At 39.1% G+C, this 22,676-nt stretch overlaps 2 protein-coding genes across 4 annotated transcripts in view; one reads left to right on the top strand and one right to left on the bottom strand.

Annotated features, from left to right (window-relative positions):
* Positions 1-304: 304 nt before the first annotated feature.
* On the bottom strand, positions 305-10,100 carry LOC130458095 (ice-structuring protein 4-like). The gene is made up of 2 exons (XM_056821059.1): positions 9,834-10,100; positions 305-1,402 (listed from the first exon to the last, which is right to left on the bottom strand). Exons 1-2 carry the CDS (start codon positions 10,098-10,100, stop codon positions 1,325-1,327), a joined length of 345 nt encoding a protein of 114 aa, XP_056677037.1. The 3' UTR covers positions 305-1,324.
* The window catches only part of SALL3 (spalt like transcription factor 3), a 24,991-nt gene continuing 10,262 nt past the window's right edge, over positions 7,948-22,676 (top strand). The window contains exon 1 of one of the 3 annotated variants that reach the window (XM_056823550.1): positions 7,948-10,394. In XM_056823550.1, coding sequence (XP_056679528.1) covers positions 10,313-10,394 — 82 coding nt within the window. In that variant the 5' untranslated portion in view covers positions 7,948-10,312. The remainder of the gene's footprint in view (positions 10,395-22,676) is intronic. The other 2 variants (XM_056823551.1, XM_001374569.5) reach the window with 2 other exon arrangements.

The following is a 22,676-nucleotide window of genomic DNA, read 5'->3' as shown; positions in this document are numbered from 1 at the left end:
ACTTAATGTTCAGATGTTCACACTGCTGACATGATGTTATTTTTTGTTACCAGATAAGGTGAATTGATTCTAATCTATATGACTTTTGTTAGCCATCTCCTTCTCCTGGACCTGCCAAGGAAAGCATGAATGTGTTTTATAAGTTCAATAGCATACCACATTAGCTCATAGTAAAGATATTCCTCTTTGAGGAAAAGCAGTACCATGATCAGCTTTGTCTAGGTTTCAAGTGCTAAAATACCTTGATATACCTCTTCAGAAAATCACCAGGACAGGGGACACCTTGGAGAGTTTCACCTCTTTTATTTCTAGTGTCTGAAGTCAACAAAAAAAATTATAATTATGGTTTTTTACATAATATCTATGGTAAATGTTGCCATCAAATTGCATTCATTATATTAAGTTCCTTTGGAAGTTCCATGATCTTTCAGACTTCCTCTCAATCAGTTTGAATGCCCAAATGGTCTCAGCAAGTGAGGAAGAGGCTAAGATGCAGATGCATGTTTTTGCACAGAAAGTCATTGGAAAGATGGAGAAGAGAGATTTCTGTGAGAAAATTCACACAGCTAGGAAATGGATTTCATGCTTTGTGTCAGTAAAGCAGAAGACTTTAACTTCTACCTACAAAATCTACTATAAATATCCAAGTATGTTTTTTCTCTAATTTAGGGAGCCTATTGCAAGAACTTAATAGTGACACCCTTTAGGACTTCCAAGACAGAGATCCATGTATAAAAGAACCCTTAATGAAGAGTCACGAAATTTGAGAGCTGGAATCCCACCCAAAACATTATTTCAGGGGTTATGGTAGGGATTGTGGAGGGGGTAGTCTTTCTGTAGGTCTGAGCACAATGGCATTTGCAAGAAGAGAAAGAGTAAATCTTTTAATTAGAAGCTGTTGCTATTTTAGTAATTATCACAACTGTCCAGGATTTAGATTCTCCTTTCCTTCTAGTAGCTAAGAGGAAGGTTGTTGGGCATCAGTAGCTAGCTGCTACTGATGAAGACAATGATGCTTTGCTAGTTCTGCTGCTGCTGCGGCTGCCGCTGCTGCCGCTGCCGCTGCCGCCGCCGCCGCCGCCGCCGCCGCCGTCGTTGCTGCCGCCGCCGCTGTTGCTGCCTGTGGCTTTGCTCTGCGAGTAGACAGACGTCTGCTTTGGGTTCCCATTGTACAAGCGGCCGCTAGCTCTAATCGCTGCCATCTCTATGACCCTTAATGAGCTCGAACTCCGGGTGGGAGCCGCTGCACTCCCCTAGAGCAGCGGCCACAGGCAGAGGCCGAGGAAGCTGCTGCTGAAAGACTGCGAAAGCAGCAACTTAGATCTTAGAGTCTGGAGTCAGTCCCCAGCGATGCCCTGGGCAACATTACCAGAAAAGGAAGGAAGGAACGTACAAAAGAGCCCTGGGGAAAGAGATGGAAAGGAGTGTATACTGAGTACATATTTGTTAAAAACCCTTCCAGTTTCTTCCTGGAAGACTGAGCATCACCCTCTCCTCCTAGGAATTTAAAAAAACAAAAAAAACAAAAAACAAAAATAACCCTCCACTGTACCAGCCTCACCACCATCCGACATAGGCGGCAGTCGGGCTAGCTCCCCAGACCTTTTCCCTGGCCTCCAGACCTTCCTATTGCTAGGACTGCCTAAAGGCAAAGGAACCCTGCCGCCTGGGTGTCTGTCCACTTTGGGAGAGCTCAGCTCACCGCTTTGGCTGGGGAAGTTGGCTGTAGTTCCTAAGCTCCTGCCACTCGGGAGAGATTTGGGAGGCCAGGAAAAAAAAAGAAAGAAAAAAGACAGCGGGGATTCCCGTTGCCAAAGTTGAAATAAGTTGAACTGACCGAAAGGGATACTGATGTCTCCCACCCTCCTCTCCCCAATCCTTTCCCAGAGCTGCGCGCACACACGCGCGCACACACATATACACACGCCCGCCCGCGCGAGTACACACACACACACACACACACACACACACACACACACAAATACACCTCCCTTCTCGCCCCTTCTCCACACCTCCCTTTCCTAAAAGGCCCCCCTCCCCTTTTCTTAGAAAACTACCGGGGGGGAGGGGGGGAGGAACCTAGCTGAAAAAAAAAAAGGCAATAGGAAAACACACTTGGGAGCTCCATAAGGCGAAGCAGCAGGGTGACGTGCTAGAGGGACAGAAGGAGAGGCAGCGGGGACAGGGGAAACAGGAGGGGGAAGCTGCCACAGAGAGCCCAGGCAGAGAGACGGGTTCCTACGGAGAAGTGCTTTTCTTGGCTGTTTAATATACGTCTTTGAGTAGCAATTCCAGGGATGGTGCTTTCAAAGAAACAAACCTGACATTAGTGCTAAAGTTCCTCGTTCCATTGCATAACTAAAATATCTGTTTGGGGAAGAGAGCAATAAAGGGGGAACGGAAGCATAGGGAAATGTACAGGACAGCAGGAGGGCTTCGGCCATAAGTCCTGTTTCTTTCTCTTTTCCCCCTCCTATTTGGTCTTTAGCATCAAATGATTTCAGAAATCTGGGGGATGAGGGATCGGGTTTTGAACATCTATATACGTAACCCTGGATGGGAATTAGGGTGCTCCTTTGGCTAAATTGACAAATTTCGAAGATGAACAAGGTGGAAGGCAGTACAATCTTTTATTTCGTTCGAATCCTAGGCGGTTTCTTTTTCCAAGAGAGGTATTTGAAACAGGTTCGCGGAATCCGGGGGGGGGGGGGGGGGATTGGGGAGGAGGGTGAGTAAATTCTAACGAATGAAAATACAGCACATCTAGGAAGTGACTGTCAGCATGGCGTGAATCGAAGTTAGTTGTCTTGAACATAAGCTATCCCCTACACTCAACCCCTAACCCATACTTGTGCTCTTGGAAAAAGCGACAAACTTCAGTTCAGCCTAGAACTCTAGTCAAACTACCCCATTAAATATGGCCAGCATACCATTCTCAAGGAATGAAACCTTTCCCACTCTTGATTGCTCCAAGGGGGATACGCGTTCTACCGCCCACCTTCCCAATATCCATGCTCCCAGTGTACACACACACAGAGTTGTAATTACTGGTGATCCTGCTAATGCAACCCGGAGCAGAAGCCGGGCTGGCACTCGGGAGGTGGGGGAGGGAAGCAGGAAATACCCTTAATTTAGGGGAAATGCACACGAATTATATGTTCTCTCTTTGATGTGTGTCCCTGTCTGTCCCTCCGCTCCCTCTAGACGCCATACAGGGAGGAAACCCGGCACTTGCAATTCTTGTTCAATGGATAAGTCCGCAAGAGCTTCTTCTCTTCTCCAACCCACCCCCATCCCAGCCCCTGCCCGACTCGAGCGCCACGCTCACCTAACATTCTTGCATGAATTATCTCTATAGCTTGCTGGTGTATGTCCCCTCGAGGAACAGAGAAACCAGACAAGAGAGAAGAGGACTTGTTAGTATTGATTTCGAGCAAGCAGTAAGCTGTGGGACTGGCTCTTTTTTCTTTTCTTTCTTTTTTCCTTTCTTTCTTTTTTTCCTTTCTTTTTTTGGTTGCTGTGATTGTTTCTTACATAATATGGTGCACCCAGCACAGACCCGTTTTCTCTCTGGTTAGACCCCAGTAAAATGTGACACTGGGCCTTCAAACTCCTTCATCCCCTTTAGGGGTAGAGAATAAGATGTGCTTATGAAACTGTCTCCACTATGGTGGTGTTTTGTTTTTTTCGAGGATGAGAAGGGCCGCTCTTAACCTAATATTTTTTGTTTGTTCAAATGACATTCCACTCATCTCCCTCCCAACACCACCACCCCCTTTTCATCATCAGCAAATAAAGATTAGCTGGGAAGATTATAGAAAGCGTTTTCAGTGCCAGGCTGATCTTTATTCTAGAGCCTTTGTGATGATATTGATGATGATGATGGTCAAGTGGACAGTTTGATTTTTGTGTTTGGAGCTAGTTATAAAGAATCAATATTATATCAAGGGGTAACTTTCGTGATAAAGGACTTTAACCACTCTGGCTATTCATCATAAGTCTGTAGCAAGCAGATAGGTCAAAAGAAATTATATTGCACTAAAGAGTGTGTCTTCTTATCTCTCCCACACCAGGGGAATAAGGGACAAGCCGATCGATACAGTAGCTGCTGTATACTTCTTGCAATTATCAATAGCTGATTTCGTCTTTTGAGGCCTGCATCTATTAATACAAGCTAATAATAATCGTTTGAGCATATCTGTAGCCCTGGGATAAAAGTTTTTAGCTTGACAGCATCATTTATATCATCATACATACTAAAACAGAGGTTCCAAGTTTATATTCAGCACACACCCATATGCACACTTCAATGATCATTGAAGTATCCTACCATAATTTATATTCATAGGTATAAAGATGGGTGGATACTTTCTGTGTTTATACATATATCATACATCCACATATACATTATATTCACAGATTATATACATATATATGCTTAAATGACTGAATCGTGGTAAAGGTCTTCTCTTAATCATTCTATTAACAAAGCAGTCTGTTGCAGGTGCTGACAGACTGAATTGTATAGAAATTCCTTGGAAATATATTCAATATGTATAGCCTTGTATATTAAAAATATCTGTGAATTTATATTTAGTTTAATAGGTTAGGAAACAAATAGTGACTATTGCAGTTTTGTAAAGTGTGGGCTGGGCATTTAGGCTGTCTCTATCGATATTTATTTAAGTACAATATGGTATTTCTCAGAGGGAAAGCTAACAGCATGTGGGAGTGAAAAAGCCTTATGCTTTGGAGCAATACTATAAATCTGGTGGCCCAGCTAGTTATATTCTATTGTCCCTCTCCCCCCCCAAAAAAAAATTCTAACAGAAAAAAAAAAAAAACATCTTTATAATTGACATTTGACAAGCTGTTTGGGTTAGACTGTGGTAGACCAAGCACAGATTTCCCTCTGATGGAAACATTTATCATCGTGATTGCTACAGAGTGGCAGGTGGTGTTATCAATTACCTCTTCTTACCAATAATAATATTAGTATGGTAATATCTTTGCTCAAGTGAGAACGAATTAGTGGTCAGTCGTTATAGCATTGAATAGATAAAATTGTACTCGATTTAACCCTAAGAGTCTAAAACAAAAGTTATAGGGAGGAAGAACCTTAATGAGGGAATCAGTGGGCAAAAGAAAGAAACTTTGATTTGGAAGAAAGAATGAAAAGAGATTGAAATAAAGCCCTAATATTTGAATACTCTTTTTTTTTTTTGTAGAAGTTGATGAAAGAAAGACAGGAAAAATATTGATCGTAACAAATAGTAAAGACACCTTGTGTAAAGCTGATTTTTTTCTGGATCTGGGACAACCTAGATTTAATAAAATATGACATCTAAAAAATTGTTGGAAGGAGCTCTTCTTCCCCTTGTCAAATCAATCCTGCAGATAAGCTTTCTGTTTTATCTGAATAAATGATACAAATTAAATCAAACACCTAATTATATGTTCCATTAATGTAAAAATACAGTACTAATTTGTAAATAATATTATTAAGCAGACAAAATAATAACATGTCGCCTCTTAAGATGAAAACAACATTGTAAGAGGGAAGACAATTAACAAATTAGATTTAATTATAGAGAAGAAAGGCAACTTTTGTTTTTACATCAGTATTTAGGTATTAAAATATTTTAATAGACAGTGGTCATGTGAAGAAACATATTGTATGGCGTGGGCATAACTGAATATCTGCCCTTTGATGGACATTTATATGCATGGATTTACTCAGTGTTTCGCACTACACAGTGCGCATCCACAGGCGTTGTCTTATCTATGGACACGTTCTACTGATCACTCCGCAGTGACTCTGCGAAAGCAACTCAAATTGAGATGTTAACTGTTTTCATTCGAACTTTAAAAATGAAATAAAGCAACTCTTTAAAACTTTCAAAGCTTGGGAAGTAATGGGGGGAATCTAAGAAGGGGGAGGGGCGAAGTAAAGCCACGAAGCAAACGCCAGGTTTTATATTCGACCTCTGCATTTTTTTGATTGATTTTCTTCACCCAAGTCAATTGAAAAAAAGAAAGAAGTCCGTAGGATTTACTTATCTACACTATGTAGAGACCAAGGAAATTGTCTAGGAATATCTGCAGTTACCTGTTTAAGTCATTTCATCAAAGACTTTGCTCTGCTGAGAAACTCAAACGAAATCTCATTGTGGTCTATGCTGAACAGTATCCAACCCTCTGACTTCAAATAAAGTGCATAAACCAAATGCTTCTTTTAAAAGTGGGAAGTGAATAGTCTTTATTAGAAAAAACTTCATCTGTGGTAGCAAACCTCCAAATATGTAAATTTTTAAGAGCTTCAAATCTTTTAACTGTAAAACTTCAGTTTCCCATTGCTTATTTGTGATCTCCATTGTCCAGTAAAAATTGAGGATAGGATGATTTTATTTTCCACTCACAAACTAGTCTACCTGTAGCTGAAAATTTTTCCAATTCGGATAAATTTTTTTAGTCAGAAAAAAAGAGCGTCATCTTCCTTTTTTAATTTTTTTTATTTTAATGTCTTGGAGGGCTTTTTTACTAGTAACAAACTCGCCGAAAGAAAGCGAGTTTGAAAAATTATTCAGTGTAATTGGGAGGTTTAGAAAAATTTGGGGAAAAAGTAAGAGCCAAAGTTTGGTGGAAATACAATAGGGCTTGAGGAGGGGGAGGGGAAGGAAAGGGGAGGTGACTTAAGAAACAAAGAGAAAAAGGGTGGGGGGACAGGCAATGGATAGTGACCCAAGGGAGGGGACTGTGCAATAGGAAAATTAGCGGAAGATATAAGCCAAGGCTTCGGATTTCCTCTCAAATGTTTTTGATATCGTAGGTACTTGTGTTTCTTTACATATATATGTGTGTTTCTTTACATATATAAAGTAGTTCGGCAAAAAAAAAGTGCAAAGATAACACAATTTTACACATAATATGCCGTTGCCGCTTCCATTTTCATTCTACTTTACTATTAGGAAAAATCGTTTTCACCTGCCTTTCCATGTATACAATATTGCTGTCCATGTCTCCAAAACTTTACTACTGCTGTAAACCCTGCAATAAATTACGTGCCTTCCCTCTGCCCAAGAGACTGGTCCTCCTCCTTCCTCCCCACCCCAACCCCGCCCTCGAACCCTTATGTTTCAGGAAACCCACAGCAGCTTTCAGTAATTTTCAGTTTCCCAGTACTCAGATTACAAACTTTTCGAAATAGTGTGCCTTTAGTGAGAAAGAGTTTGAACAGAATGCTATAGACACCTCTAGAAAGTTCGAAACTCATTTAAACTCAAACCAGTTATTTCATCTCCTAAAGTTGTGCAAAAGAGTTAGAAGGGACAACTGTCAAATTCGAAAATCAATCCGCTTCCTCCCTCCCCCATCCCCCACTCCAAGCTGCAGGTAAAGGAAAATGTGTGAAAAAAAAAATCAGGCTGGAGTGTTGACTATCAAAAGGGAATTGGGAACACACGTATCCAGAGACTGCAACCTGTAAACTTGTACGCATTTCAAAGACTGAGTGAAGGATTATAGTATAAAGCTTTGCCCTCAAAGGCAACATTAAAACTACTTTAAAAAAAGGGGGGGGGGAGGAAAGGTGGGAGAAAGTTTAATTTTAAAAGTGAAAGGTGTACCCTCAGAAAACCTAGGTGAGAATCGCCAGAGATGCCGCCACTTTACCTAGGGATGGAGATTCCTCTAAGTGATCTTTATCCTAGAGCCCCCTCCCCCATTCACTTTCCCGAATCCTACAAATGAGTCTCCTTGCTTTTAGGTTCCCCCATCAAGTATTTTCCAGTGCGTGCATTTCAGTTGAAGCTGTTGATATCCCCTTTACATACAAGGCAAAATAATGGTGAGGGAGAGTAGCTGAGGAGTAGATCTATATAGAATCATTGTTTTAAAGAAATTATTTAAATCAACTATATCTATAAATACATATAAAGAAACGTATCTCTAGATACATATTGGCAGCGGGGGATGGGAGTGGGGGTGTGTGTGTGTAAGTGAAGTGCCTTTTGCTGCTGTTGATGTAGAGGCTGTCAAGCCGATCAGTAACTATATGGTACATCCTAGCGGTGGATCCCTGTTATGGGAAACATTGTGTGAGTGTGTGTGCGTGTGTGCGCGCGCGTGTGTGAGTGAGTGCGAGTGCGCTTTGGTTTCTCTGTTCTTCCAAAAAGACTGCTTTCAAACTTACTCTCATGGATTTCAATGCATATATATTATATAGAGATATGTATCTATATATTAAAGTCAGATAGTAATGGATATGGATTAAATTCTAGTGTTTCTATTTTCACTAGGCTTTAACTAAGCCCCAAAGGGAGCGAACACCTCCATCCAACCCAAATCACCCAAAAACCTGAGCACTGTCTAAGGAGAAGAAGAAATTGGGGGTATAGTTCCAAAGAATTTGAAACCTTAAAGGAGAGGATGAAAGTGAAGAAGGAGCAGACACTTTTCTTTCTCTTCCTTCTCTACCCCGGGCGAATCGCGTTCCATTAAAAGGGGGGGGGGGGCGTCTAAGAAAAGCTACAGTTGAAAAAGTAGAGAGAGAAGCCCTAGGAGGTAGCTGACGGCTGAACAGTCTGCTGCGGAGCAGTAATCTGGAGAGGAGCTTGTCGCGGGGGAGGGGTGACCTGGGTGTAAGGGCGGTGGTGGGAAGACCAGGGAGGCAGGGCTCCTAGAAGCCTCAGCAGTTGCAGCATGGGGGGTGGGGGAGGTGGAGGGGGAAAGGAGGGGAAGGGCGGGAGAAGGAGGAGGAGGAGCTGCCGTGTGACCCACACCGCTCCCAAACTTGAAAGTTTATCTTCCCGAAATCAACAGCCACCTCGATGTGCACATTCCTCCTTTACGCTGGGAGAGGAGGACTGAATTCATCGATTTGTGAAAGGCAACGTGGTGCTTGGAGCCTTCCGTTCTGTATCTGAACTGTGCGAGGGTGAAGTTGTGGGACCGGGGGAGGGAAAGCAAATCGGACACCACTGCCATCACCAGCCACCTAAAACTAAGAGAAAGGCTTAAGGGCAAGAAGCTTAGTTGTGGATCTTTGCCGGAAAATAAGAGCTGCTCAACACAAGAAAGAGACTACAGGTCCTTAACAAAAAGCGCAGAGAGCTCTGGGAAGGAAAACATCCAAAAAAGAAGGGGGAAAAACCTGAAAAGTGTCACACACGCACAAAAAAAAAAGTCGTCACAACCTGCGAGAGAGGAGGAAAAGAGGGAGGGGGGAACCTCTTCCTACCAGTGGACAACAGGAAGTGACCACTACCAACGAGGCGGCTGTAACTGTGGGGAGAAAGCTGAAAGACAAAGAAGAAAGAGGTAAAAGGCAAAAGTCTAGTTTTCTTCACGAAGAAGAACAAAAGTCAACTGGAAGGGGGATAGCGGGGAGGGTTGGGGGGAGAGGTGAAGAGAAGACTCGGAAAGAGGATTGTTGGAAGACGAGAGAAAGTTTCTTTCCCCCACCCCCTCGAAGAAGAATAAAACACAGCCGCTGCCCCCACCAAACACGAGCACGCAAGAAGTCGTAGGAAAAGCAAAACAACTTCTTGTGAGAAGAGCAAAGAAGAAAAGAAAGACAAGAGAGTGGCATAATAGGGGGCGAAAGGTGGTGGGGAGAGAAAGAGCCAAAAGAAGAAGAAAAGCCAGAGCGCACTAAGGGGCAAAGTCAGGATTAGAGGAAGGACACTGTATCCTTCCCTGAAATGTGAAGCTGCACACATGTTGTGTAAAGTGGGGGCGCACACGCCACAGCCCCGAGTGTGTTGTGTGTGTATGCCTGCATCTCTCCTTGCTGCTGTTGCTGTTGCTGCCGCCGCCGTCACCCCCTCAGCTACCGCTGCTGCTGCTGCCGCCGACACCGCCGCTGCTGCCGCCGACGCCGCTGCTGCTGAAGCTGCTGCCACTGCCGCTGCCACCGCCGCCGCTGCCGCTGCCGACACCGCCGCGATCGGTGCGTCTAGCAGGAGGTGCTGGTGCTGGGGAGACACATCATTTGGCGGAGTGAAGCGGCTAATTGCGGAGCCCCATCCCTCATTTGCATAGGCAGCCGGAGTCCGCTGGAGCCCGGCCAATCCGAGCTCGCCCCCTCCATTAATCGCCATGCATTATTCACCAGCCTAATTACACAGCCCCATGCGCAATCCGCGCAGCCGCCGCCGCCGCCGCACCGCACTCCTCAGACTCGCACCAGCTAATTCCCTGCAATTTCCCCCCCAACACGACTTATTTGCGAACAATTTTCACACACACACCCCCCCGTTTGCTGTTTTGCTGATGCCTCTGCAAAAAGCAGAACCAACTCGCAGTTAGCAGCATGTCTCGTCGAAAGCAAGCCAAGCCCCAGCATCTCAAATCGGACGAGGAGCTACAGCAGTCCGAGGTAGTTTCTGAACACGGTAAGGGGCTCTTCTCCCTCTGGGGTCCGAGATTGGGGAGGGGGCAAAGAAAAGGAGGAGGGCGTAGATGGGCATGCTGGGGAGGTTTTGTACGAGGTTGTTATAGGGTTAGTTGGGGCAGATTTAAGGGATAGGGTTTGGGGGGAGTTCGTGTTGTTTCCTTGGAATGTTGTAGGAGGTAAATTATTTGCTCCTTCTAAAGAAGGGGAAATTGAAGGCAATAAGTAGGGTGTTGTGTGTGGAGAGAGACAAAGTTAACTTGAAAACAAGCGCTAAGTTTCCGTCCCTCGACTCTTCCCAAACCAAGAAGCTCAAATCGATCTTTTGGTTTCCCCACTGCTGCGAAGACACCTTCCTTGGTCGTGCGTGTTCGGGAAGTGGCTACAAGAGTTTCAGGGAAGACGGGGGTAGAAGGTGCAATAATTGGACTGTTGAGTTATAGAGCAAGTGTGTCGAAGAAAAGGGAGCTGGCACCCGGGACAGCTCACAGTCCGCAAGTCAATTTCCTTTCTTCTAGTTTCATTTCTTAGAGCCTTGATTGCCCCTGGGGCACGAGAGTTTGGGAAAGAGGTAGTGGGAGGAGGGGCTTTAAATTGTGTCTGTGGGTGTTTGCGGTTCTTAGGCGGAAAGTTAATGGGCTGCTGGGAACTCTGTTATCTTCCTTCTCTTTCTTTTAGCCTCTCATCTCTTCTTTTCCTGGCTTTCTCTATGTCTGTGCGTGCGTGCGTGTGCGTGTGTGTGTGTGTGTGTGTGTGTGTGTGTGTGTGTGTGTGTGTTTCGTCCCTGTTTCAGCTTGTGCACTGAAGCAGCAGTGACCGCCGCCGCCTCTCGGCCAGGATGCCGAGGACAAGGAGTATTGGGCTGGGGAAATGGGGAGGAGGGGGGCGGTGGAAAGGAGTAAGTGGGGGGACATATTCCGGAAACAGCTCCTTTTCAACACTCTTTTCCATGCACACTCACCACACACACTCTTGCACACGCACATACACACACACACACATACACAGATAGCACTGGCAACCCCTGAGGGTTGTGCTGTGGCTGTGGTTGCGGCGGCTCTAACTTCTGTTGGGGAAAGCTTTCTCTCAGCGGATGCCTGCTTCTTGCTACTGAACCACTGGAAGAGGAAGGGCATTGGGGATAACCGCCTCCCCCCTTTCTTCTCCGCCCCCTCCTCAGACCTCCTGCCCTTCGCCCATACTCACTGGCAGGCGTGGCTGGTGGCCGAGAGGTGCTCCCAAGTGTGAAGCCTTTTTCGGAAGGAATTTATTTCTTTTTTCCCTAGTCTCTAAATTTGTGCATCAAAAGGAGGAAGGAATTTGTGTCCGGTAAAGGAAAAGGGGTTCTGAGAAAAAAAATGGGCTAGCAGTTGAGTAGGCATTTAGGGTGGAAGAGGGAACTCCAATGCGGTTTTGACTGATTTGGGGCAGCGGAGTTTTCCGAGGTGAAGGAACTGGGAAAGAACTGCCTCTAAAGACTCTTAACCAACATTCACTGCCATCTTTGTTCCCTTTCTGGTTTCACGTCCTGCATCTGGCATGTTCTACATTATTAGTTTTGTGATTGTTTTGTATAGCAGCTGTGTTTGTGACCCACCACCGCTTTTACACACCCCGGGCCTTCCCATGTATCTTCTTTCCAAATGTTGAACGAGTTTTTCCCTAATTGACCAAAAGGCCAAGAAACAATTTTTCCGGTAAAGATTTTATTCGCAATTACCAAACACATCTTCCCTTTCTGAAGTAACAAAAGTTTTCAGAGTTTTTTCATTTAATTCATACGAAAACTATGCAAATGTGCTGGGCAAATTAACTTGGGGGTTGAGATATGAGACTTTGAGGGCTGCCTTAGAGATTAGAGGCTTTCTTTCCTTTGAGTGTTTTGCTGATTTTTGAGTATTTCTTCTTGTCCTTTCTTTTCATTCTCTTTTCCTAACCAGAAACAAGACATTTGCATTTAAGAACCCTCTCTGTTGTTACCAAATGCATCTATTTTACCCGGAAGAACTCATGCGTTCTAAAAGCTTCCAAACTGAAAAAGATCGGAGAGAGTGTGTGGATGTGTGGTTTAGCTGGTGGGAGAGCTACATTAAAGTTGGAGGTTGACAAGGATTGTGACTTATTGAAACTGAACTTTATAACCTTAATGCTTAGGGCAGTCTGAATCTACTTCATCTGGTTAAAACATCTGTCGGATTGGCAAAATTGCAAGCCCACCACCACAGGGCTACCCACAGCCTCTAGAGTGCTTGGAAGGGAAGGATAAGTAGGGGACTGTTGCTACTGTGCAGAAGCCCATTAGATAGTAGGCGCATTGCTGTACTCGTCTTTAGCATGGCTAAGAAAGAAATTGTTTTAATTGTGCATATTTTTGAAGAGTAGTATGGACAATCGAGCAGATTAGAGATAGTTACACGTTTTGCGATAGAAATTAGCTAATAACGAAATAGATAATTTTGGAGAGGACAAGAAGAAGAGCTTTTAGAGTTTATTATAGTGTTTTAAAGTTTGAAACATCAATAATAGCTCAGTAGCCTGGGGGAGAGGAAGATTTTTTAAAATCTTAAAAATATTATCATTATTATGACCCTCCTATAGAATTCATGAATTAGAGAAAATTGTTGAACTATTTTTATGTGTATGGTGATGGTTGTGCTGGTTGAGTCTTATCTAGGTAGCCAAGTCACCAAGATTAGAACAGGAGATATGCCTAAAAAAGGGGAGAGAGAAAGAGAGAGAGAGAGAGAGAGAGAGAGAGAGAGAGAGAGAGAGAGAGAGAGAGAGAGAGAGAGAGAGAGAGAGAGAGAGAGAGAGAGAGAGAGAGAGAGAGAGAGAGAGAGAGAGAGAGAGAAGAAACGCTTGCATATGGTGGGTTAGATTAAGAACAAAGAATCTTTTTGTCATGGAAATGTTTTTTTTGTTTTGTTTACTTCATCACATAGAATTTCTCACACTTGGTTTGTTTTGTATTGCACTCAATGACTACATGATCAAATGAATGGATTTATTTCTGCCGAATGAGAAAGACAGTCTTTCCTTCAAAAGAACTACATTGCATCCCAGTGAGGAATTTTAAAGCGTTATTATTGTGGTTCCTGAATAGCTTAAAATCGGCTTTCACAGCAACCCCAAAATGCAACAATGTAAATACTTCTTAGCTTTGGAAGGTTGTTATCAAAATGTGCTATGTCTTCTTTATTAAAGCATATTTCAATTAATAGAGTAAAAAGCTGTTGTAGTGAACAATTAACAGGCTGGGACAAAACTATCCCTTTAAAATTTTTATTTCTAAAATGTGAGCTTGGTAAGCTTAATAGTATAAACATGTTGAGGGGTATGTAGCACACATTAGAAGACCTAAAATCGGGTAAATCATTTACAAGTTTTGTAATCAATTACCTTATTACTACTTTACTAAATGTAAAGTTGAAAATATTTATTATTCATATTCATTTTAGAAATCAGATTTCTGTTGTCTAAGCTATGTGGATGTATGTGTGTTGCTGGATTTTGTTCTGTTTTGTTTTACAACCATTCACAGTCATAGTCAAGATGTTGCCACAGTCCCTGATCATATTTTGCAACAGGCCAAAAATAGTCTTTCTAGAGGCACAGAAGAATAGGCAAGTTGTTCATTTTAAGACATATTTTAAAGGTGGTTTAAGACAATCATTAAAACAATTCCTTAGCTTTAGCACTTTTGATTCATGGAACACGGATGACATTCTGTTCTCTAGTAAGGAATTTGTTTGTTTGTTTTTTTAAATTACATATTGATTGCTATTACCCACATATACTTAAATAAAATACTTAAAGAAGAAATAGGTATCTTTGAAGAGTAAAATTACCAAATACAACCCCCCATCTTAATTTTGGGTAAATACAATGGAAGATAAACATGAGTCTACTCTATGAACTTACATGTAAAGCAGTCAACTTTGGAAGTAAGATTACAGTTGAGAATGTTACAATTATCTATATTCTTTTAAGTCACTTTGGGATGTGCACATTAAAATGATAAAACAGTTTCTTTTACATTGAACAGCTTTAGGAAATTTGAAGATAGTTGGAAAGATCATGATGTACAAATATGTATTGAAATTTTTTTCTGGTAACTTTTGGAAGTAAGGTACAAAATCATACCCCAAACTGACAGTATAAAAATAAACGTAAAAATTAAATTCTTCAATATTCTTTATAAAGTTTTACATTATGAGACCAGAAAAATATGATTTTGTAAGCAAAAATAATTGTCTAAAGAGGCTATAAATTCAACACCTTGTGAGCACTTTTTTTTAATAATCACTGCTCTGGAGTAACAAAAATAATTCTAGTAAATTCATCTGGTAAAAAATATAGTGTTAAAAAATTTGAAAGTTATTCATTTCTACATTTTGCGACAATTTATTTAATTGATTATTCTTTATATATCTATCAAGGCAACTCTTTTAAAAATTAATTTTCACAAATGACTTTTTTCTCCCCCCCCCCCAACTGAGAATTAGTAGCAAATAGGAGGCAGATTTCAGATTCCATTAAATTCATACCATCAGGAAAAGAAATCTTTTTTTGCCTGCTGACTATTTTTATCTCAGAAAAGTTAAATGTCTTGATGAGAATAAATTATCTGTTAAGTACTTGCCAAGATATTCTATATGTGGATGATTGTGGTATTTCTTCCTGAAACAACTTAGAAAATTCCTATTGTATTTTGAAGGGGGAAATACAAATTTGTGAAGGGAAAGTACTTCACAACTTGAGATGATTTTTAATCCAACTTAAAAAAATACTGGCAATAATTATTCTAAAGTTTTATGTGACTTTTTCCTGCATAAGTATGACATGAAATTAATTAAAAATTCATTTCGTGATGGAAAATATGTGATTTGAAATGTTATCAAGTTTACTTCCTGGACTTTTTAAAACAAGAAAAAAAAGATCACAAATTCACTATGTATAAGCCCATTTCTTTTATCTTTTAGTATACATGGTTTGCCTAGACTGTTTTATATATATTCATATATGGGACACATACTCCATATACATTTACAATTCAGCATACCAAAAGGAAACAATAGATGTAATTTGCTATCATAAAAGGATAATTGTTTTCTCAGAAACATGAAAAGTAAAAGTAATCAGGAAATAGGAAAAGATGAGTTTGAAAACATTTTTAATGAAACACACCAAGATTATTTTTGTGATTTTTAAGATAGGTAATTTTAATGTTCAACAGAAGAATTGCCAATTAGTTGTCATTGAGGAGAAAGAATAGCTGTTTAACAAAGTTAAGAAAATCCTTATGTATCATTCATCTTAAAACTTTGCAGAAAACAAATGTGCATTAGATCATTCTTATGACATTCAGAGTCAGGAAAAAAACACTATGGGTTAACAGCAGGAATTACTTAGCAAGTTGATTATTTCTTGTACACAAGATGATGGAAAAAGCAGGCAAAAGTGGGTCAGATTTCATCTTGGGTTGCTAATCTCTTAGAAGTCTTACCATTCATTTCAAGGTGGTTATAAGGACATTTTCTCTTCCTTGGGAATTCAACAAAGGCATAGCTATGATTTCAGATTAGTGACCATCTTTGCAAGTTTGACAACCTTAAATGTAAGTGATGCCTTACATTTTCATGTGAGCAAATATTCTTAACTGCCGTATTTTCATCGTTTGTGACATTTCTAATAGGGCAAGGAGGCTTTTATGGTGACACAAAATGATTTAAAATATTCCATCGGTGCAATTTAAAAATACTTACTGTACCTAGATGTTTTCAATTCATGTTATTTTCCATCCACCTGATCTAGCGATTGCTTCTATACCAGGAGAGGCATATCTATAGGTTCTTCAGTCAGGATATGAGTCACTTCTGCTGATGGTGGAACAGATCTGAAATTACATTAAATTAGGTAACTTTGGACACATTTATTAAATCATGAAATGTATGCATAATTCTAATATTTATCTACTATTAATTTTAATAATTTTTATTTAAAAAACTAACCAGTTTTTTCTCCACTTTCAATTTCAATGTAAATTTCAGCTGTTTGTTTTCAAATGTGGCAATTACATGCTACATCATTTCTAATAAAACAAATAGGAAAAAGGAAATTCAGGAAAAATTTCATAAATCATAGAAAATGTAAATGACCACATACACGTATTAAAAAATCACATATGATGAACCAGATAGTGCAAACAGCCAATTAGAAAAGAGCAAGGGTATGGATAATAGTTATGATTGATCTTAAGGTTAATTTTTTTCAAATAACTTAATGACTAGCAACATGTAGTCTTGAAAAACACCAGAATGAATAAGAATTGGAAAGAAAAACAAACAGCAATAAGGTATCTGAATGTTTTACATTGTGTGCCTGCTTTCTTCTTGCAAAGTCAGAGCAGGTTAGGTTGCTAGTTAAGACCCCCAGCCCCTCTGCATTTTCTGTGCATTAGTGTCTAGTGTCCTAAAGAAAGTCTTTCTCTTTCGTGTCAGTGAAAAGGTGGGATTGCATCGAATGCCTGTAAGCTTCCGATGGACTCTCCCTGAGGGTGGGTAGTTAGAAGTGCTTTGACAAGCCTTGCTGATTTAACCTTTGCCTGCTTTGCCCTGCCAGGGGTGGCCACTAGATGTCAAGCTCATAATACAATTAGTACATCTGTGCAGTTGACCTTGGCAGCACGGCTTACCACTGTTCTGTTAAGTGTTAACACTGAATTTGAGTGTTAACTAGAGATCCCTGTGAGTTTGCTACATGCTGCACAGCTTATCAAATGCCCATCTAGTTCAGCACAAGTGTTTACAGTTCTTAAAGGAGGAAAAAAGGTTTTCTTTTGTGCAGCCCCTACATCTTGAACTGTTTAATTAACCCTGCAGGTGCCATAGCATTTTGTCTTAATTCCTCTGCATTATTATTCACTATTTCAAGAGTGACCTCTTAATAACACTATTTGATAATTCTATTACACAATTTGTATATAAGGCAGAGAGTCACTTCACTTGCTTCAGTGACAAGTGGTAACAAATACTTTTTTTTTTCCATCTTGTAGGGTATTTAGAGCTGTGTGCAGTGGGCTTTTTTTTTTAATCACTTGCATTTACTACCCCGTACATCTCGTGCACTTAAACACACCATTTCTATACAAGCAACAATAAGTGATAGAAGTGATTTTCCTCACCTACAAATAACGTAAGCATCACAGTTGTTATTTTAACATGGTTTTCCCCTTTAATTATTATATTCATTCAGACCCTGGGTTTTCATAAGTTTGAGGTGTTACTGTTTTATTGCTGTTGATTTTATTGTTTGGTTGTTATTGTTGGGAGGTAGGTGACTATTTATTTGTATATGTAAGCAAGCTCTGAAATTACTGGCTTTTCAAAATTCATTATCTGGATTATTGGAAACTTTCTTCAGAAAGCATGCAATGAGAGAACAGATTTCAATGCATCTGTTAAATCTTTAGAACTATGTACTATGTACTTAATTATCCACATGCAAGCCACAAGCACTAAGCATAGATCTTTAGGGTGGTCCCCTCAAATCAGACTTCAAATATTAATATCAACTTCGCATCTTTAGGCTTATCTATACTGTATTAAGCACAAAGAGTGATATATGTGGATACATCCGAAATATGGTTACATCTACATGAAAGGCCTATTGTGTAAACCTGAAATAAAACAAGCATCCTATTATTTGAAACAACATCGTGTGCAGATAGTTAAAACAAATTGTGAGTGTTGTAACTATCCCACATCTGCATAAGTACATAAAGGAGCCAGTGTTTTCCTGAACTAGGGCTTTGCTGCACAGATTAAAAAAAAACTGCAAACGTTTTCAACAGAAGACAGTTGGTGACTGTGCCACAGGTGGTTGTGACTTAACAAATTCGAGATTTGGGCCACTGAATAGATCAAACTAAGTGTGCCAGGTCAGTACTAGTTTTTACATAGCAAGAGTGCCCTCCACTGTTCAGCTCCATATTAACAGCTTTTGTGGTCTGTGAAAAAGGACAGAAAATTTTTCTATTGAGTCTGGAATTTCTTCTACATTGTTAAACACAGTAGGGGTCTCTATTTGTCTCCTCCTGTTTCACAGCTTGGGCTCAGTATGTGATAATTCATCTTTCTTTATGGGATTCAAAGCTATCATAAAGAGTTAAAAAGAATTAATTTGCAAGAAAATAAGTGTCTCCTAACAATTTAAGAAAACTTGAAAAATGCTGTGTAGATTTTTAAGAGGTGGTAAAGCTGAAGAAAAAAGTATGCTCTCTTCTCCAAAGAGCCACATGTCATTATAAAGTTCCCAGACAGATCAGAAAAGTGAACGAACATTTTCAAACATTGTAGAGGTTTTGCTTGACCCTATATGAATTTTAATAAACCTAAAGTGGTGTGTGTGTGTGTGTGTGTGTGTGTGTGTGTGTGTGTGTGAGTGTGTGTGTGGTGAGGAGAGAGTGTAGTGGAATAAACGATGGCTTGCCCAGTCTGACAAACAGAATTATAAACCATCTGTCCAAGTCTTTATTTCACTAGTCTTTAGCAATTGGGTAGCTTATTTATAACCACCACCACCACCCCAATGAAGTAAAAAAGAAATTTGCTATGAGCTATTGTTTGTAATGACTTTGTGTGCATACGAAAATGTGCTAAATCTAGCTTCAAGGCTATTATTGGCATTAGTTGATATGAAATGCAAAATGTCAGCATTTTTAATGTAACACAATAATAAGGGTTAGACATTTCCTAAAAGGAAATATTTTTCTCTTCAGCAGTGTAACATTTATAAGTATGCCCCAGACTTTTAATGACAGGTATTTTAACTTTTATTAATGTGTGTTTTTATGATTCACAGCACAATGGCAAGTTATAGAAAACATTTTCCTTCAAAAATTCTCTCTCTATTTCACACTAGATTTTATATTAATTAAGAAGCCTTAAGGAGATTATCACCAGTTTTAAGCCATAGCTATCTTCTGACTCTTCCCTTATTCTTTTCAGAATGCTAAAAAAAAATATTTGTAGACAGTTTTCAAAATAAATTATACAAAAATGTACATTTAGTGTGTATATTTACCTTTTTAAAACATTTTCTAAAATACACAGTAAAAAATAACCCATGATCCTAGCCTTGAAAACATTTTCCTGTGTATAGACTTATCTAATCTAACTGGAAAGATGCCTTACTCGCCAGCCATTTTCATGCAAAACTGGAAGTGGCTTAATAAAGAACAGATCAGGAATTAATCAAAGCTGAGACAATAGTGAAACAGTTTTTTGGCTCCTTTCACATTGAGAGAGTTGATCCTGAGAAAAGGAACATTTTGTTAAACATTCAGTATACATTTTATGAGTTATCCTGAGAAGAGAAAAATTTAAAATTTAAATCTGTTCCAGAACCTTATTATCTTTGAAACTGGTTGTTAGAATTCCCCTGAAAGGTTTGAACAGAAAATTTTCCCCTCCAAAAAAACTAAGGAGAGCAGATCCTGTTGCAGAAATACAGTCTGAACAGTGACAGAGGGTGTGCAACCCCTAAGTACACAGAGCAAAAATTTGGCACAGCTGTGAACTAACTTTACACATTTCCTCACTCTAACTGAAAGAACCTCTATACCTTTTCAGCGCCAATTTTTCTTATTTCTCTTCCTGAATGCATGCAAGGAAAGACATTTTACACCCCACTCCATGTGAGTGTATGACTTAAAAGCCCAAATGTTTGATCAGCACCCTTTGTGTCCTTAGCAAAATTATGCTCTTCTCCCCATCTTCACCTTGTTACCTCCCACACATTTACACAGTATCAAGAAAACAAAGTATCCAGATGATGTTAGAATCTTTTAAAAAAATAACTTCCCTCCAGATATATTTAAAGTAGTAAAAAAGAAAAGAAGCTGGTAAATAGACCTTAATCCATGGATTGGATGCATTTCTCCCTACTTTTTCCATTATCACCCTTATGTACTATAAATTAATGTTAAATCCCCTTGGCTATTTATGGGTTCAAAATCTCTTAGCTGTCGAGCTGCCAGTATGGGAAAAATAAATTACTTTGATGTTAATTTTGATGTCTATGGTGCTTGCTTCTTAATTTCACCCCCTTACCAAAAAAAAAAAATACCTGAAGTCATATAGCACTAAAATGTTCATCACAGTTACTGCTATAAGCATTTCAAAAATTGTTTCCCTTTTGGATTAAAATGAAAAAGCTAAAGTTGTGCTACTTAATAGCTTGTTAATATGGTTTTAGAGACTAAGATAAAAATGCAAATTTACAAAAATGGACAATAAATTATGTGAAGCAGATTTTTGAAGATGACAGTTTTAAAAAATTGAAGCTAGGACAGAATTCAAACATTTTCGGTCTATATGCTAGATGGTGAGCTTCATTTAGACTTACAATCATCTTATATTTTCTTGCATTCCAGAGACACTAGTCAGATCATATTTTCACTATAAGGCAGTGTTATTTAATATTCATAAATGAAAATTAACCTTCCAAAAAGGGTACACAGTATATTGTGTCTCTCATTCATTTTTGGAGGTACATCAGAAGTCTTCATTTTTACAGTGTTTTTTTTTTTCCATTTCAAGGAAGGTATACTATGAAATTTTATAAAATATTTTGCTGTTTGCAAAAAAAGCTCTGTTTCTACCATGTGGGACTTCTGCTGATAATTTCCTGCCCTTTAATCAAATTGAACTTTTTTAAAGTCACTATTAAAACTGAGAATTTAATTTTATTGGAATTTTTAGTAAAAATAAACAACTTTAATTCTTTCTAAGGAAAGTTACTGTAATAGTCTTATTTTCATCCGTTGTATTTAAGGTCATTGTGTAAATTGTATTTGCTATTTTAATCATCTAATCATAGTGTATAAAAGGTAATATTGAAAACAATATGGGCAGAATGCTTCAGAATGTTAATTTTTCAAACTATTCTGTATTTCAGATGTATGGTTATTAATGGAATATGTTACTCTCCACTTTAGTTTGTCTGAAATTATTCATTTGAACTATTAGTCAACTGTGTTTATCCTCACATTTTATTTCAGTTAAATGTTGCAAAGATGTTTCTGTTATGACAAAAAAAAACAAGTTAGTGATGTTTATCAGCATAGTTTCTTACTGATCGGTAACTATTTTTAATATATCAATGAATTCAGAAGACTCTGAATATGCACAAATGATACTAATATCCCTTTTTCGTCAACATATCCTAATGTCATTCATGCAAATTTATGTTTAAAGTGTTTTCTAATTTCTTAATTCTTTTAAATTTTGATTGAGATGATTATTATCTTAATAAACATAGATCTAATGTTTTTCTTCAACTATTTAATTTTAATACTTTATTGCATCAACACTTTAAGGAATTTATTGTTGGTGGGAAACTTCCAGGTTTCTTTTTTTTAACTTTAAAAAAATACTTTTTATTGTTCCTCACAAATTGTTCAAAGATTCCCATGAACAATTTCTCCAGGGGAGAAAGAATTAGTAGCATTTAGCTAAGCTACTAATGGGAAAAGTCAAATTAAACTGTGAGAACACCTCCCAAACTTCCAATGAATTTGGATGTGAAGCTTAAAAATACTTCACAAATGAAAAACTAACAGGACTGTAAAATTTTAAATCTTTAAGGCAAATAGAGATTTGTTTGAGTTGTCTGAGGCCCTTGAGAAAAGCACTATTGCCGTATAGAAAAGAAGTGTTCCCTTACCTCTCCTTGCATTTTTATATATGCCTTTTATTTGTTCCAGAGTTGAGAGAATCAAGGAAATGTTCATTTATAACCTTCTAATTTATCTGAGTTTACTTAAAAGAAAGGTTCACAAAGTATACTCATTAAATAATTTAGAATTAAGCTTAAATCATGTTTTAAAAATTATTTTCCCTCACTGAGCTGTATGGTTTGGTGTCTACACAATACAGAAAAAAGTATTTTCCTAGCATATTTTTCATTATAAATTGTGTTTGTTGGACTTGGAAAGTTTAGCCCTTTCCTGCTATGTGATTTTTAAGTTATCTGAGTTTCATTGTTGGGTGTAAAGACCATTGTTATGTTTTCCTCTAGTGGTTTCTCTCCCTCCCCAAAACCTCCTTCCATATGAAAACAAATGTTTTCACTGGTGAAGACTGCTAACTAGTGGGACATTTTTATCTCCTGAGTTGTGTTTACTTATACAGTAATGTTTATGATCTATCTCAGTGTATATAAGCATGTGATTGATAGCCATGCATAAATATGATTGACACGTATCTCTTCTAACAGCCTT

This window comes from Monodelphis domestica, chromosome 3 (genome assembly GCF_027887165.1).
Source record: "Monodelphis domestica isolate mMonDom1 chromosome 3, mMonDom1.pri, whole genome shotgun sequence".
NCBI classification, from domain to species: domain Eukaryota; kingdom Metazoa; phylum Chordata; class Mammalia; order Didelphimorphia; family Didelphidae; genus Monodelphis; species Monodelphis domestica.
Note: the sequence above shows the minus strand (reverse complement) of the source record. Positions and strands in the feature narration are given on the sequence as shown.

Coding starts and splice junctions, on each gene's coding strand:
- LOC130458095 (XM_056821059.1), bottom strand. CDS start 10,100: ATGGCGATTAATGGAGGGGGCGAGCTCGGATTGGCCGGGCTCCAGCGG. Junction 1,403..9,833: donor CGGCGGCAGCAGCAGCAGCG/GTAGCTGAGGGG, acceptor CTCTTTCCCCAG/GGCTCTTTTGTACGTTCCTT.